Source organism: Lutra lutra, chromosome 5 (genome assembly GCF_902655055.1).
Source record: "Lutra lutra chromosome 5, mLutLut1.2, whole genome shotgun sequence".
Taxonomy (NCBI): Eukaryota; Metazoa; Chordata; class Mammalia; order Carnivora; family Mustelidae; genus Lutra; species Lutra lutra.
The window spans coordinates 71,848,103-71,862,955 of NC_062282.1; the positions used below are offsets into that span (position 1 = coordinate 71,848,103).

The 14,853-nt window shown below is 54.0% G+C and overlaps 2 protein-coding genes across 4 annotated transcripts in view; one reads left to right on the top strand and one right to left on the bottom strand.

Annotated features, from left to right (window-relative positions):
* Window positions 1-14,853, top strand: part of RAD50 (RAD50 double strand break repair protein) — a 231,606-nt gene that overhangs the window by 73,672 nt on the left and 143,081 nt on the right. Inside the window, exon 4 of one of the 3 annotated variants that reach the window (XM_047729119.1) lies at window positions 5,672-5,787. The exons of 1 other annotated variant lie outside the window; for it this stretch is intronic. The gene's annotated coding sequence lies outside the window, so the exon portion shown is untranslated. Of the gene's footprint in view, window positions 1-5,671; window positions 5,788-12,178; window positions 12,267-14,853 lie in introns of those variants that run through there. One more of the 3 variants, XM_047729121.1, reaches the window with a different exon arrangement.
* IRF1 (interferon regulatory factor 1) lies at window positions 135-8,130 on the bottom strand. The gene is made up of 10 exons (XM_047729131.1): window positions 7,156-8,130; window positions 6,000-6,091; window positions 4,599-4,698; window positions 3,612-3,788; window positions 3,447-3,496; window positions 3,207-3,339; window positions 2,899-3,021; window positions 2,443-2,492; window positions 1,409-1,544; window positions 135-1,116 (listed from the first exon to the last, which is right to left on the bottom strand). Exons 2-10 carry the CDS (start codon window positions 6,084-6,086, stop codon window positions 1,004-1,006), a joined length of 969 nt encoding a protein of 322 aa, XP_047585087.1. The 5' UTR covers window positions 6,087-6,091; window positions 7,156-8,130; the 3' UTR covers window positions 135-1,003.

The following is a 14,853-nucleotide window of genomic DNA, read 5'->3' on the forward strand; positions in this document are numbered from 1 at the left end:
GGCTTCTGCGATAGGTGCATGTCACTGCTCACCCCCAGTCAAGTGCAGGCAGGATGCCCAGAATGAGTTCATCAGAATGTCTCTATCAAAAGGAAAACCATCTGCAGTTTATCTCTAAATAAAAAGCCACACCCTTTATAAACAATTAACTTTTTATAAAAAGACAAATGTACATATTTACACACATGTATGTATGTGGTCACACATGATTTAGTGATTAGATGACATTTCCAATTTTAAAAATCATACCAAGGCGCTCACACTTCCCTCCCAGGGCCTGCTGAGGGCTGCCGGGGCCTGCCTGAGTGGGGCAGGTGGGCGCAGGGCAAGGCACAATATAAATAAATGCAAGGCTGAGAGCTTGGGGGTTCGTTAGTGTACACCTTGATCAGGAAAGTGGCAAGGTCCACCAGAAAAAGTGCCATTTTTTTTCCCAAGCCCCTCAGCCCGAGCAGGACAGAGCTCCTCTGAGGCTGAGGGAGCACTGTCCTGCAGGGCCCCATTTTCCTTCACATTTTGCTGGCTTTGGAACAGTCCCCAGGGCTCAGGTGGGAAGGGAGGGGGTTCCTTGGGAACAGGATTCACTTAGTGCAATCGTCTCTTAGTGCAGAGCCAGCCCTGGGGTCAGTGCTGTGTTTTTCTGAGGTCACTGGTCTGTTCCCTTGGGCCACCTCAGTGACAGTGAGACCCTCTCTCAACAGCTGGGCTTAGAGGGAAAAGCTGGAGGCCGACTCCTCTCTGAGACCTCCACCTGACACGTCCTTCTCAGAACCCCATCTTCCCAGGAGCCAGGGCCAGCTTTACCCCGCAAGATAAGCCCAGACCATGGCCTGACTGACTGCAAGAGGTTACTATCCTAAGGAGGGAGGCCCCATCCCTGCTCAGCAGTGGAGTAACACTCTGCCATGTCAAGGAGCCCACAGGAGTCCTGTTTCTCTGCATCACAGCTACCGTGATGCCAGGTCCTGCTTGCCTAGGGGAGTTAAAGGGGGCTGGGGTGCAGCTATGGCGCACAAGGAATGGCCTGGATAGAGGGCAGTCTGACTGGGGGCAACAGGCCCTCCAGCCAGTTGGGGTCCATGGTCTTCAGATCTGAAGATATCAGTCCAATATACCCTAGAAGATGTGAAGAAGGTTGTATGAGGATGGAGGATGAAGACAGGTGTGTTCTCCCACCCCCTCAGCCTATCCCAGCCACAGACACAGCTGCCTCTACTGCCCACCCGAAGCAGTAAGCCCCCCTCATCTTTAGGCAAACCTAAGTACTTGGGAGCAGCAGCCAATTCACAAGAAGTGTTTAAGAAAGGTGGTTTGCCTCTGCTGCTCCCTGGCCCAGTCCCCACCCCTTTCCCACCCCCTGCAAGCTTCTCCCTTGTGGGAGAAATCCTTAGCTCCAGGGACTTCTTACCTCCAGGGCTGTCAACTTCTGGCTCCTCCTTGCAGTTGAAGTCTCCATAGAGAGGGGTGGGCTGGGCCCCGGGTTCATTGAGCAGGTACCCCTTCCCATCCACGTTTGTTGGCTGCCACCCTGTCTGCTCCAAGAGCTGTGGACAGAGGAACAAGAAGCCATCAGCTTACTTCCAGTGCAGACTCATCCTCTGGCCCTGCGTTCAGTGAGCCAAAGCTTCCCTGCCAGCCTCATACCCTTGGCCCTTTGCACATTCTCAAGTGGATGTAGTTGTGGAATGAGGCTAGGAAGAGGCCTGGGAAGGGAGGGTCTGCCCTGGACTTCCACTCCCACATTTACCCTCTGGCACAGAATCTCCAAGACTTTCCCCCTCAGCTAGGGGAGGAGGACATACCAACTGGGAATGTGGCTTAATGCAATGGGTAGCATCATGACTCAAGAAAAGATGTCTAGAAAACCTGGAGATAAAGAGCTACAGCTATGTTTCAAGTTTTCTAAGCTAATGAAACAGAGCCTGGGTACAACTACTGCAAAAATGTTTTTATATTCACTTTTAAAACTGAAGCAAAAAAAAAAAAAAAAAGAAAAGAAAAAAAAAACCTGGAGAATAATTTGCTTTAAAAAAAAAAGAAAAAAAAAAGGGAATAAACCCCATCAGATTAAAGATCCCAAAGGCTGATTATGAAAACCTAACGTGCACTGCCCAGGCCAGTGGGGCAACAGGCCTAGGGCGTGCTGGGGCAGAGGACGCAGGCCAGGGACCCGGTGCAGAGAGTGGCTGACTCAGCACTGTTTCAGGCTCTGGAGCTTTGCTCCTGGGCAGCTGGTCAGAGAGCAGGCCTCCCTCCTATCCTCACTTCCACGGTGTCTCTCCCAGTAGCCAAGGAGGGCACCATAGGTGTGACACCTGTAGAACTATGCAAGCAGTCCAGTCACAGGAGCCGCTGCTTACACCCTCTGATTTGTAGGCTGAGTGGCTTTCTTTCTCCTAAGCAGCCACTTTGAACGAGTGCCCAGGTTGGAATGGGCTTTACCTTCATGATGTCCTCAGTTAATTTCCCTTCTTCATCCTCATCAGTTGTGGCTGTGGGTGGGAAGAGCAGAGAGATTGGCTCAGCTCTGCAGCTCGGGCACCACCAGTGCCGTCACCTTTCATGCACACACACACACTGGCCTCCCAGCAGACATCTGTGACCACAGAGATGCCAGAACAGGACACAGTCCTAGTGACTCAGCCTCCAGAACCCCGAAGCCACACCTCTTCCCACCGCCCTGCTTCCTTCCTCACCCTCAGAGACTGGGCTGCAGAGGAGCCAGGAAAACTAGCCATCAGAGACCAAGGTGCAGCCCCCGGCTACCTCTCTCTTTTCTCCAGCACAGTGACCTCCGTCAGTGCCTGGTGGAGTTCTGCGCATCCATCCTCTCTCCCTCAGGGAACCCTTCCCAGGGCCCAAACAAGAGGCAGGCAGGCAGTCCTCAAAAGCACATACCTTCTGAAGTGGAGGGCATGGGTGACACCTGTAAGTTGTAGAGCTCACTGGTGCTATCAGGCAAAATTTCCACTGGGATGTGCCAGTCAGGAAGCGTACTAGTAACGGCACATGGGGACAGTGCTGAAGGACAGGAGAAACCGCAGGTCAGAACTGTGGGCTTTCTCAGTTTGCAGGACACCCAGCAGCCCTGGCCCTGCTGCCTGCTCCAAATGGCTACTGTCCTCAAGCACAGTGCTCCCTAGACCCAAGAGAAGGAGCCATCCCCGTGACCTAGGTGCTCTCATGCCAGACCCGGCCCAGCTCACCTGGAGTTAGGTCCCGCTCAACCTCCAAATCCTGCCCTATGTAGCCCTGGGCGGTGTAGCTGCTGTGGTCATCCGGCAAGGTAGAGCTGCTGAGCGCATCGGAGAAGGTATCAGGACTGGAGTCTCCACATGGCTGCAACAGGAGGGAGGTGCTCAGGCCCAGGCTTGCTGTGGCATTTCTTCCCCTGCCCACGCTGACTCCCAGGAGACCAAAGACTAGCAGCTTAGGACCACACTCACCTTCCTCTTGGCCTTGCTCTTAGCATCTCGGCTGGACTTGGACTTCCTCTCTGTGAAGCAGATAGGCAGTCAGTCTTGGGACAGGCACATCAGCCCCAGCAGCCCTTCTCACCTCTCCCTACCCCCCAACCAATTGCTACCTAAAGACCCAGAGCTCTTGGCTACCTTTCCTCTGGTTCTTGGTGAGGGGCGGGAGCATTCGGTAGACCCGCACGGCTGAGCTGCCCTTGTTCCTACTCTGGTCCTTCACTTCCTCAATGTCTGGCAGGGAGTTCATGGCACAGCGAAAGTTGGCCTTCCACGTCTTGGGATCTGGCTCCTTTTCCCCTGCTTTGTATCGGCCTAGTGGGCAGAAGAGGGAAGAGGACTGTCAGGGCCATAGGTGGGGATCTTCAGCTGCCCCCTGGCCTGGGAGGAGGAAGACAAGAGTAGCCCTGAGCTGTCATGCTACCAGAGACCCACACTGGCCAAACAGCCAGTATTCCTGAGTGACCATCTGCAGGCCTCAGGAATTCTCAAATGCCCAGGCTCGGCTCAGACACATTCAGCAGGCCTCTCCGAAGGGCCCAGCCGGAAGCACTAGAGGGCCCATATGTCCTAAAGAGCTGTATTGGTGCTATACCATGACCAGTCTCCCTGCTTGGGCTGTCAGCAGTCAGAGAGCAAGTAGGGACTAGGGTTTATCTGATATTTCCAAACACAGGAGTGGACAAAGAGTAGGCATCAAAGAACAGTTACTGATAGGCGTGCTGACTGATCTGAGATGGACCAAGAGCCCCAACCCTCAAGGATAAAAGGAGGCTGCTAACTCTATGGGCCTTGGGCCAGGACCTTGGTGATCATCAAGAAAATGAAAGACCTGGGTCTCTTTCAGTATCCCGGCTCACAAGTGTTTGTGCCAGGGGGAGCTTTCAACCAGCCACGAACTCCTTGAAATCATGCTTTCTAAGATACTGACTTCACAAGTTCCTTTAAGAACTTGGTGAAATGATGGACCTCTTCCCCCAGAAATATAAGTCTGCCCCCTCCTCACCCCCAATTCTGTCACAGTCTCAGGAACTCAGAGACCCCAACAAAGAACCTCTGTGTTAACAGAAGTGACTCCCCTTGCTCTTCCCTGGACCCTTCAGGGCTGGAGACCAGGGCACACACCTGTGTGAATGGCCCAGCTTCGGAACAGACAGGCATCCTTGTTAATGTCCCAGCCATGTTTGGCAGCGTGCTTCCATGGAATCTGGAATATCATCTCCTCCTGAACGGCACACACACACACACACACACACACACACACACACACACACAAGGCTGTGTTATCTCAGAGGCCACAGGCTTTTTGCATGAGTCTGCCCAGCCCCCCAAGTCTGGGAAAAGTATGACTTCCCCTTTTTACCCTGACATCTGGCTTGGGTTGACCCATCCTGAGAATGGCTTAAACAGACAACTGTATAGCTCTCAATCTCTCAGTAGGGGCTCTGGGTTCTGAAGAGCTATGGCAACATCAGCTCAGCAAAGGTCTCCCTCTGCCTGTTACAGATGTGTGGGACCCACACAGAGCACATTGGGATGCTCTCTGGCTTTCAGCACCAACATGGAAGGGAGGACTCCATCCATCATATAGGGCTGCTTAGGACACCTGGGACCACTGGCTCCTACACAGGGGGTCCTGGCCATATACCTGAGGGAGCCCTCTGCCAGTCTTGGATGCTGACTACCTGTGTGACACTGGCACTGTCACTATACCTCCTGGTCCCTCACTGGTCTCTGTGAAACGAGAAATCACAGTGACAAATATAAAGACTAAGCCTCACTTTTGTCATGACTGGTGGTTAATGCTATGGATTTTTGAGTCTGACTATTCAGGTTCAAATCTTGGATTTATCACTTCTTCTGTGAACTCACTGTTTACCTTTCAGTGCCTCAGTTCCCTTATCTGAAAATGGAGATATTAATAGGATCTACATCACAGGGCTACTGTGAGGACTCAGTAATGCAATATAAGTAAAAAACTTAGCACAGTGTCACACTCGCTTGTAGGGAGTGTACGCTAAGCATCAGCTATCATTATTAATATTATTATTACTACTAAGTCTGCAGGGTCTGTGTTGCCATTTGTGCACCAGCATGAGGTTTCCTGGGCCTGGGCCAACGGTGCAAGGTTAATTTTTGGGTCTGCTGCCGAACCAGCCATACTTCTTGTCACTAGTGCCCACTTCTCTGTCTCCTAGCTGACGGGAACCCTGTAGGATGCTGTGTGTTTGTAGTCTCCCTCAGAAGAGATCAGAACTTCTGGCTCTGCAGATGCTGGGAGGGTCCTGCTGCTAGAAACTGTCAGTGCCCTCAGGTGAGTGCCCCCTCCACTCTGAAAAAGGAAGGCAGAAGTTGGCTAAGTGCAGTCCAAGGCTGGGTCTTGCATCCCCCCTGCACGCAGGACCCACTGGGAAGCACATCTGCCTCCTCCCCATCACTTCCCTTTTTGAGCTGTATCTGAACTCTTGGTCCCCCAAAGAACATGTGTTAAAATAGCAGCAGAAAAACCCAAAAGGTTATACTCACTTTATTGATCCAGATCAGCCCTGGGATCTGGTTGGAATTAATCTGCATCTCTAGCCAGGGTCTCATGCGCATCCGAGTGATGGGCATGTTGGCTGTAAAGAGAAAACAGAGGCTCTGGTTTGGAGTCTGTAGAGCAGCCCCTTAGGCACTACTTGCCGGCCACCTATCACCACCCCTCCCCCCACCCCTCCAAGGTCATTCAGTTATTTTCCTATGCCTTCCACCAAGTACCAAGTACTACAAGCATGGGGGAAGGGGCTTTCACTGTTATAAAACTGCCCTCCAAATATTTTCAACATCTTGGGCAAAAACACTTAAGCCCCTTCCCCCACACTCCTCTAAACACTCTTGGGAGGAGACAGGAATGCAAGTGATAGTTTCAGGATTTATGTGCAGGAAAAACAGATAAAATACACAGATATCTTAATACCAGAACTTTCCTCCCAAATTCAAATCCATTGGGAAGGGAGAGGCTTCTTTTGGTTGATGCCAATAAATTCCCCTACTTGAGTTTCTGCCACTACCACTAGCTGTGCATCTTCCCTAGTGGCAGGCAGTCACCCCGTACTCTACCCTCACCCCCACCCCACCCCCATCTAATCTACGCTGCTCCAGACAAGGTACCCTCGGGCCCCGCTCCCTTCCTCCGCTTGGTAGCCGAAGGAACACCTGTGGCGCCTCTTCCAAAGCCCCAGCAGGTCCGCCAGCCATCCAGGGCATCAAGCCCCAGCCCCCAACACCTGCACATACGGCCTGAAACCTAAGGCCTGGGCGAAGAGCTGGGACCGCCGAAAGCCCGCGCGAGGAGCACGGGGCGCCCACGCGCGGACGTACACTCGAGTTCCCGGCACCGCTCACGGATGCGCGCGACAAACCTACCGAGCCACCCAGAAGGCCGGGTGGCTCCGCGCACAAAGATCTGCGACAGCGGCCCGGCGCCGGCAACCTCGGCTCGTGGGCGGTCCACGCCGCGCGGCCCGCCCTCCCCGCGCTGCCGCTCGCCGCTCCTCCAGCGCCCTCCCAAGACCGCGCGGGGGCCCAGGCAACGCCGCGCGCCCGCGACTCTCCCCGCTGGGGTTGTCGGCCCCCACTTCCTGGTGCCCTGCGCGCCTTTGTTCGACGCCACCGGTCCCCCCCGCAGCGAAGGCGGGCTCACCTCTGCAGCGGGCGCGATCCAGCCGCGGCGCCCGAAGGTCCTGGCGCGGCTGGGGGCAGCTGTGTCCGCGCCGGGAGCGCAGTTCCGGGAGGTAGCGCGGGAAGGCAGAGGATGCCCGGGTCGAGGGGCCGTTGGGCACGGCTGGCCTTGGCTTGGCACAGCTCTGGCTGGCCTCTGCTCGACCGGGTTTAGGCGCACGTCCTGCCTCGACGAAGGAGTGGCGCGCTCTGCCGGGGCAGCGGCGCCGGCGAGAAATCTAAACACTTAGCGGGATTCCCCCAACCCAGGCCGGGCCCCGCCTCCTAAAGAGCCGCGAGGGCGCCTATTGGTCGGTGCCGCCCCATCATTTCGGGGAAATCAGGCTGTTGTAGAGCTAGCGGCGAAGGGGAAGTACAGGGCGGCTGCTCCTCCCCACCCCCTCCGGCCCGGCGCCGCCGCCCTGGGGCCACCGCGGGCCCGCCCCGTCCGCTCCCACTCCACCCCCACACCAGCTAGCCCCGGAGAAAGCTGTCCTGGAAAGCCGAAGGCCCCCGGCCCGCAGTTACTCCCCTCACTCCGTATTCTCCCAACCTGCTTGATCCTGTGGCCAACTCTTCATCCTCCTCTCCTGGGGGTGGGGGACTTCTGTCTTCTGAGCGCAGGTGAGGTGGTTACCCGGGCACCTGCCGTCCTCTTCAGGATGAACATACCGGGATTGAATCCCCTAAACTAGCCTGGTTCCTCAAGCCTGCTCATGGTGTGCCGAGAAAGAAGGGCCTGGGCCCTTATACTCCCCCCTTCTCGAGCGGTGACCCACCTCCAGGGCACTCACCTCCCTTGACGAAGTAAAGGAAAGTCTAATCTGCCTGGGGTGCTGCTTGGGGCTGCCGGAGGAGAGGAAATCCCGGTTTGGTCGCTGTAGGTGCACCTGACATGGGACTGGGAACGTCAGTCTCCTCAACTATAAAATAAGAAGCCCCATCTCTCTGGTTTACAGCGACGGAGAAATTATGTCTGTAAAACACCCTGCCGCACTTGGGGACAGCAGGTGCTCGTGGCTTTTGAGGTTCCTGCCCAGAGACTAACAATGGCAGAGAGGCACCTCCCCCTCTTGTGGGTCTACATCCTTGGAACTGCCATTCAGCTGACCTTAGGGAAAGGAAGGATTTCAGAGAAGCCCCGATTGTTGAGTTGGGGTAGGGCTTGGGTAGCCTTGTTCCTGCTAGCACTCCAGCCTTAGGCCACCTACACAGCCTCACATGGCCCTTGCATTGGGAGCTCCTTCGTAGCTGCATTGGTATTGCCTGGGGTCCTCAGCAGAGAGATTCTGGGCAGCATGGGGGAAATTGCTTAGGGATGGCCAAGGCCATGGATGTGGCCAAAGGGTTGAGGAACCCAGGTCCCAGGCTCTTGGGAAGGGCAGCTACTTAACTCTTGTGCTTTAAAATAGACCTTGCCCCACTTGTACTCCTAGAGACTGGACTGAGTGTTCATTTTCCATCCAGAACTCTGGCCCAGCAGGTTCTTTCCTCACCTTCCCCAAAGTTGCTGACTCAGAAGTCAATTGCTCCCCCAGGCTGGACTGGCCGTGTCATTCCCCTCACCCAGCTCTCCCTTCACAGCAGCAGCACCCAGTTGCAATGGTGCAGGCTATAAATAGACTGGTTGATGCAGCATTCCACCTGTCAGTCACTCTACTGACTCCCTCCCACAGAGGAAATGGATGGGTTAATCCAATTCTGGTGCACTAGAATTTGATGCTGTGATAACACGAAGCTTGGTTCCCAAGAGCCCAGCAAGAATGGGTCAGAGCTGTTTCCCAGAGTGTGGTGGGTGCAGTCAGAGAGGCAAAAAGGCAGGAGGAACTGCAAGGAAGGAGCCTAGCTGGCTGTTAAGAAAAATGGAAGATCCAGAAGCCCAGGAAGGCATAGAAGGGTTGGGGTGCTTTAAATGGCAGACGGAGTGGTAACCCACTACAGAAATCAAGACCTTCGGAGCCAGAAGAGCAGAAAGCAGGTGGCTCCTGAGTTGTGAAGTCTGTTCTCTATGCAGCAAATGGATGCTTGTCCTGTCTCTAAGAACCTGATATAGAGACTGGAATATTCAAAATGAGATCAGGGAAAGGAAGTTTGCACCTCATGTGTCTCAGAAATTGATCAGAATGACACTTTAAAGGCAATAGGAGCCTGTAAAAAGTGCTTTAAAACAAGGACTTTATTTTAATTCACAGATAATCATCTGTATCTGTTTATCTTTCGATGTCATGAAGTGTACTTCTACAATACAATTTGTAATGGTATATTTTATTCTCTAATAAGGATAAATAAAAACTTACTGATTAATCTCCTGTTGTAGGATATTTAGGTTATTTCCATATTTTCCTAATACAGACAACGCTGTGTAGCTAAATCTTGCCCATGTCAATTTTTTTGCTTAGGAGAAATTCCCCAATGTTAGAATTTACTGATGAAAATGTCATTTACATCTTTGAAGGGGTGTTTGACCTTTTTTTTCTTTTTAACTTCTAAGTCTAGGGATTCTTTTTTGATATTGAAGCCTATAAGAATCTGCTTATCATGATCAAGGGTGCTACACTACCAGTCAATGAAATAGAACTACACCCCGGTTAAGTGTCCCAAATTTTTGTTGTAACAGCTCTTGAATCCATTCTTAAATGTATCACACATTCCCTATGATGCTAAGCAAAACAGAGCCTTCCCTAGGTTTTTTCTTAGTAATTCAGGGCCAGGCCTTTAGTCCTCTCTGACTCAAAATACTCATCTTCTGTCATTTCAGCCATCCCCTGCGGACAGTTAGCCTCCAAACACAAGCTCTGGTTGCCTTTTGGACACTACACTATAGCCCTATCCACAGATTCACAGACACACAAGCAAAACTCTTCGCCTCCCTCCCCTTTCTACACTTTCTACAGCTTTCTCTCATCCTAATTCCAGCTCCTTCCTGGTTAAAGTCTTTTCCTATCCTTCTCCCTTCTTTGCCTCACCTGGTCCTCCAGATCTTTCTTCCCTGCATCCTTGTGTTTTCACATACCAGGACCAGACTGTTACTGCTACAGCCTATCCTCAGGCCTCCCTCCCTCCAGGGTGGGCCTGCCCCTCTAGATACCTCTGCACTAGGATGATCTGCCTAACTCTGTTTGATCCCCTAAAAATTCGGGTCTGCCAGGAGCTTCTGAGTTTTCCCCAGACTCCTTAGCCCCACATTCAGGTCGCTGCTCACTCTGATTTCCCAGGTGCTACACCAACCTGATCTCCCCCAGCTCCCCTACCCCTGGCAGAAACTAGAGAGCAGTGGAAAGAACACAGGATTTGGGTCTGAAAGCCTGGGTTCATGTGCTTTTGCCACTTGCCATGTGGCCCTGGGCAAGTTACCGTTCCTCTCTGGGCCTCTGTGTTCTCTGTAAAAGAGACAGTCTGCCCATCTCTCCTAATTATTATGAAGATGAAATTGGACAGGCTATCAAACTTTCTAAATGGTAAAATGTGAGCAAAATGACATGTATTAACAATAGTGCGTAAACCTCTCACTGCATTTCTGTCTTTGAACACACTATCTTTCCCTTCATGTCTTTGCTCCTTCTATTTGCTCCTCATCCCTATCTTCCTCTGGTGTTTGGCAACACTCACACACACACCCCTCTCAGTCTCATTCCCCCCCTTCCTCTCCCCACCCAACACACAAAGTGTCAGTCTCCATTTCTGGGCCCAGAGGAAATTAGTGGTCCTCTAGGAAGAACCCCCAAAGCTGCCAGACCAAATTCCTTCCCTGCCTTCTAAACCCCTGGTTCTTAACTTTCATGCTTCCTTTTCTGCACTTATCACCTGGGTGGTGAACTTCTAGAGAACAAAGTCTGCATTTTTCTGCAAGAGACCTACCTGAGTAGGTTCCTCACATTTGCAGGTGGAGTTAGCTGGGGTTAGCTCTGGTCTCACTCACAGCATGCCTCCCTCCATACCATTACTTAATAAAGATAATTTGCACTGTATTAGGCCCTGGAGTTTTCTAGGTTGGCAGAGCCTTCTTTGAGGTGATTTCTGCAATAGGGATGCAGGGGTCAAGATCACCCCTATAGGAGTCTTCCCCATGACCATTCCAGTCCGTAGCTCCCTCCCTTGGGCTCTCAGAACACAGTGTTCCCCCCCTGGGGCGGTGGGGCTCCAGTTAGTTCTGAAGTGCAAAACTCAGCCAGGCTTTCACCAGGTTTTTGAAAGTAGGAGGGCACTGAGTCCCTATGGAGCAGGCTACCCAGAGAGAAAGCCATGGTCCCCAAAGCAGATGAACCCACAGCATGCCTTCTAGCCTTCCAGCTCCGAAGGGAGGGCTTCCTAAGATCCTCAAAATTCCTTCCAGCCATCATTTCTATTTTGACAGCAAACCTGGAGGCAGGCAGTCCTAAACTGTGAAGTGCAGAGCACAAGTCAGGCATAAATCGTCCGAAAGCACCCAAAAGCTTGGAGAATCCAGCCTTCATCACCCTGCCTGAAAGGAACCTAGTTGGAAGAACGAAAGTCGTTTCTTAATTCATTCAACAAATATGAATCGCAGTCCTGCTCTGGGTCAGCTCCGGGTTTGGCTCAAGAGGAGCCCCTCCCCTCTCACAACTCTGGCAAAAATGCTGTATGACACAGCAAAATAAGCGTTGTGCTCTTACAAAAATCCTAAATGCAGAGTGGGAGGCTGCAGCTGGCTGCACCTAAGGGGTCCTGCGATGGAAGAGTGGGCCAGGAATCGCTCCAGCGCTGTGGACTGTTCCGGAACTTCGGAGGGGGAGCGGGTGTCAGTGTGGGCTGCTGCTGATGCCCTGTGCAGTTTCATTTCTTATAAACACTGGGTTGGGAGGAAAGAGGCCTCAGCTCTCCATCCGCCCCGTGGGGCCCGGGGCCGGGGGCGGGGGGTGCTCCGGGGCCAGGCCTGGAGGCCAAGTCCCGGAGTGACTTCGCCTGGAAGCACCATCCTCCCCGCCCACCACACGAATGGGTGGTTCGGTAGCGCCTGCGCCCACTGTCGTTCGCCTAGAGCTCTTGGCAGAATTCTAGGCTTTCCTGGGGGCAGCAGCACCCTTACTTCGCCCTGGGGAACCCGAGTCCTGATCTGGAGCCCCTCGCCTCCAGGTGACCCACGCTCGCGCTGCCCCAACCTGATCTGAGCGTGTGTGTGTGTGTGTGTGTGTGTGTGTGTGTGTAGGGGAGGGGCGTGTGTGTGTGTGTGTGCGTGTGCGTGTGTGTGTGTGTGTGTAGGGGAGGGGGCACAAGCCTTTCAGGCTAACTTCCACATTCCTGCTCGGCCTGGCTGGGGGTGAGCCCGGGTAACCGGCCGGCTTCCTGGAAAGGGAGGGAGGGCGGAGAAAAGCAAAGCCTCCCAGCCGTGCCGCCCTGGTGGCTGCCTGGGACCGCCCCTCCCCCTCCCCAGCTGGCTGCCCAGCCCGTGCCAGGCAGCTCACCTGCCCGCAGCCCAGGGCACTTCCTTCTCCACCCCTCCGAACCTCCCGGGGCGGGCTAAGCGTTTTCAGCCTGCTCCGCAGTTCCAGGCTGCGTGAGCTTAGGCAAGCTGCTGAACTGTTATTTATGCCATTATCACCCCCACCCCTTCCGCGTGATGAAGCTAGCAACACTCCGGGTGCAGAGCTCTTTGTAAATGCCCCTGCCATTCCTTCTCTCCCCACTGGGTGGCGGGCACACAGTAGGGCGCCCACAAATGGCGCCCACCTCTGGACTGCTGCAGCGGAAGGCCGCGTTGCGTGCCCAGCCTGGGGCACTCCGCAGTCCGCTGCAGCCCCGGCGACTCGGGCTGGACTCTAAGCTATCCTGTGGGAGGCGTGGGTGTGCTGAGCCGCTGGGTGGTCGCTGCCAGCCGGGCTCCTCAGGTGGGGGAGGGGCCGGCCAGGACGGCCAGAAGCGACCAGCCCACCTGCGCAGGCCCCAGCCCCCACTCCGGGTACTGCGAAGCCGCGCCGAAGGGGCGGGGCCTGAGTTTCGGTTTCTTGCTAACGCGGCTGCCACAGGGAAACCGAGGAATTTCCGGGAACCGCGCCGGGATCGCTGAGGTTCGCGCGGTAGCAGCGGGTGACGGGCGGCTGTCCAGTGTCGAGGGCCAGTGGCCCTCTGGAAGTTCCAAGAGGAGCTGGGGAAAACCGGTCCCGGAAAAGCCCCACCTGAATGCACCTGCCCCAGCCCCCAAACAGAAGGGGCGCTGTGGGAGTGTGTGAGGGGGCTGTGCATGGGCAGGTAGAGTCTGAGAAATCGGGAGGCCCCTCAAACGGATGAGCTCTCCAGTTGTACCACTGAGTGTATGTCACATCTCGTTTTATTGCCTCCATAGCTCATATCATTGCTGAAATGATCCCCTCTATGTCTTTATTTATTTATTTATTGGACGATTCCTCCCTCTATGACTTGGAGCTCCTGAAGTGTGCAGCCCTATCCCACTAGGGCCTAGAACAGAAGGGCCTTAACCACAAGAGGGTCTCCATATTAACTGAATTAGTAAAGAAATGGAGTGAGAAGCATTGAGGGCAGGCCTTGTGACCCTCTGACTTGCTTCCAGGAGACCTCTGGGCCCAGCTCTCCTGTCTCCCTACCCCAGTCAAGTCCTGATGGCCCCAGCTAACAAAGACACCCCCCCCCCAGTAGAAGAGGCCTAAGGGGGGTCATCCCCTGTAGGGGGGAGTCCCCTGTAGCTCCCTGAGAACTGCCCTCCAGATGGGGTGGTTGGGCAGTGAGCAGACTATAGTCACCACAGAGGAATGCTGGCTGTGGGGGTCGGCCACTTCCTTCTCTCCCCAGGGCTTGCAGCTCAGGCCAGGCATGATTGTGGGTTGGGCCTGGATCTGAGCCAGGAAGGATGGGAGCTTGGAATGGTGAGAAGAGTCCTGGCCTCTTCAGACCAAAGCAATGCCTGGAGTCTGGGTGGGCAGGGTCATCTAGATTCTTGCTTTTGAGACCCCAAGTCTGTGACAGGGATCTCCTTTCCAATAGCTCGAAGACCATGACTCATGAAAAGAAACAAGTGGAGCTCTCTAGGTTCAAATGAGTTGGGGGTGGGGCAGGTGCCACGGGGCCAAGAGGAAGCAGCTAGTCAGCCATTGGAGGGACAGGCAGATAGACCCTCTAGCATCCCTTGTCCGGGCCATCACTCCCTTCTTCTGGCACAGGCTAAGGATCAGGGTGGCTGGCCTGGGAGAGAGCCAGGGAAACTCCAAATGCTGCAAGAGTAGAGCTTGTGCTCTGAGCACAGCCCCTGGTGACCTGGTGACTCATACTGGGAATCCCAACTCCAGGGGCTGCCCTAGGAATAAGGTTTAGGACAGAGAGGGGGGTGTCCCCAAGGGGACAGGCAACCATGATAGCAGTTTAGTGAAGCCCTAGACCAGTAGGTTATTGTCTCCTCCCTGTTTCCCAAGACTGGAGCCTGTGCTGGTCCTTTGCCTAGTCCAAATAATATCTTCGAGGCAGGGAGCCAAACCCTCATCCTCGCCAATAAATTTGATGTAGGAGAGGACCTGGTTTTCAGAGTGTCTGTGTTGGGCTCCGTTCGAGGTCACATTTTAGAAACAGTAGGTATACCTCAAGCTAGAAGATAACACAAATGTGTCTTTGTAGTTTGGACACAGCAAGTGCTGAGTTATAGTTATATCCACACAAGGAAAGCAGGGATGAGGCAAGGTGGGTGGTCTGGTGGGTACTCTCTCTTGTTCACTGC

What these genes read in the sequence shown, in the direction of transcription:
- IRF1 (XM_047729131.1), bottom strand. Translation starts at nt 6,086, where the DNA reads ATGCCCATCACTCGGATGCGCATGAGACCCTGGCTAGAGATGCAGATT. An exon ending in GGCTGATCTGGATCAATAAA is followed by an intron (nt 4,699 to 5,999) that starts GTGAGTATAACC and finishes TGTGCCGTTCAG; the next exon opens with GAGGAGATGATATTCCAGAT. An exon ending in CATGCCCTCCACTTCAGAAG is followed by an intron (nt 2,493 to 2,898) that starts GTATGTGCTTTT and finishes TCCCACCCACAG; the next exon opens with CCACAACTGATGAGGATGAA.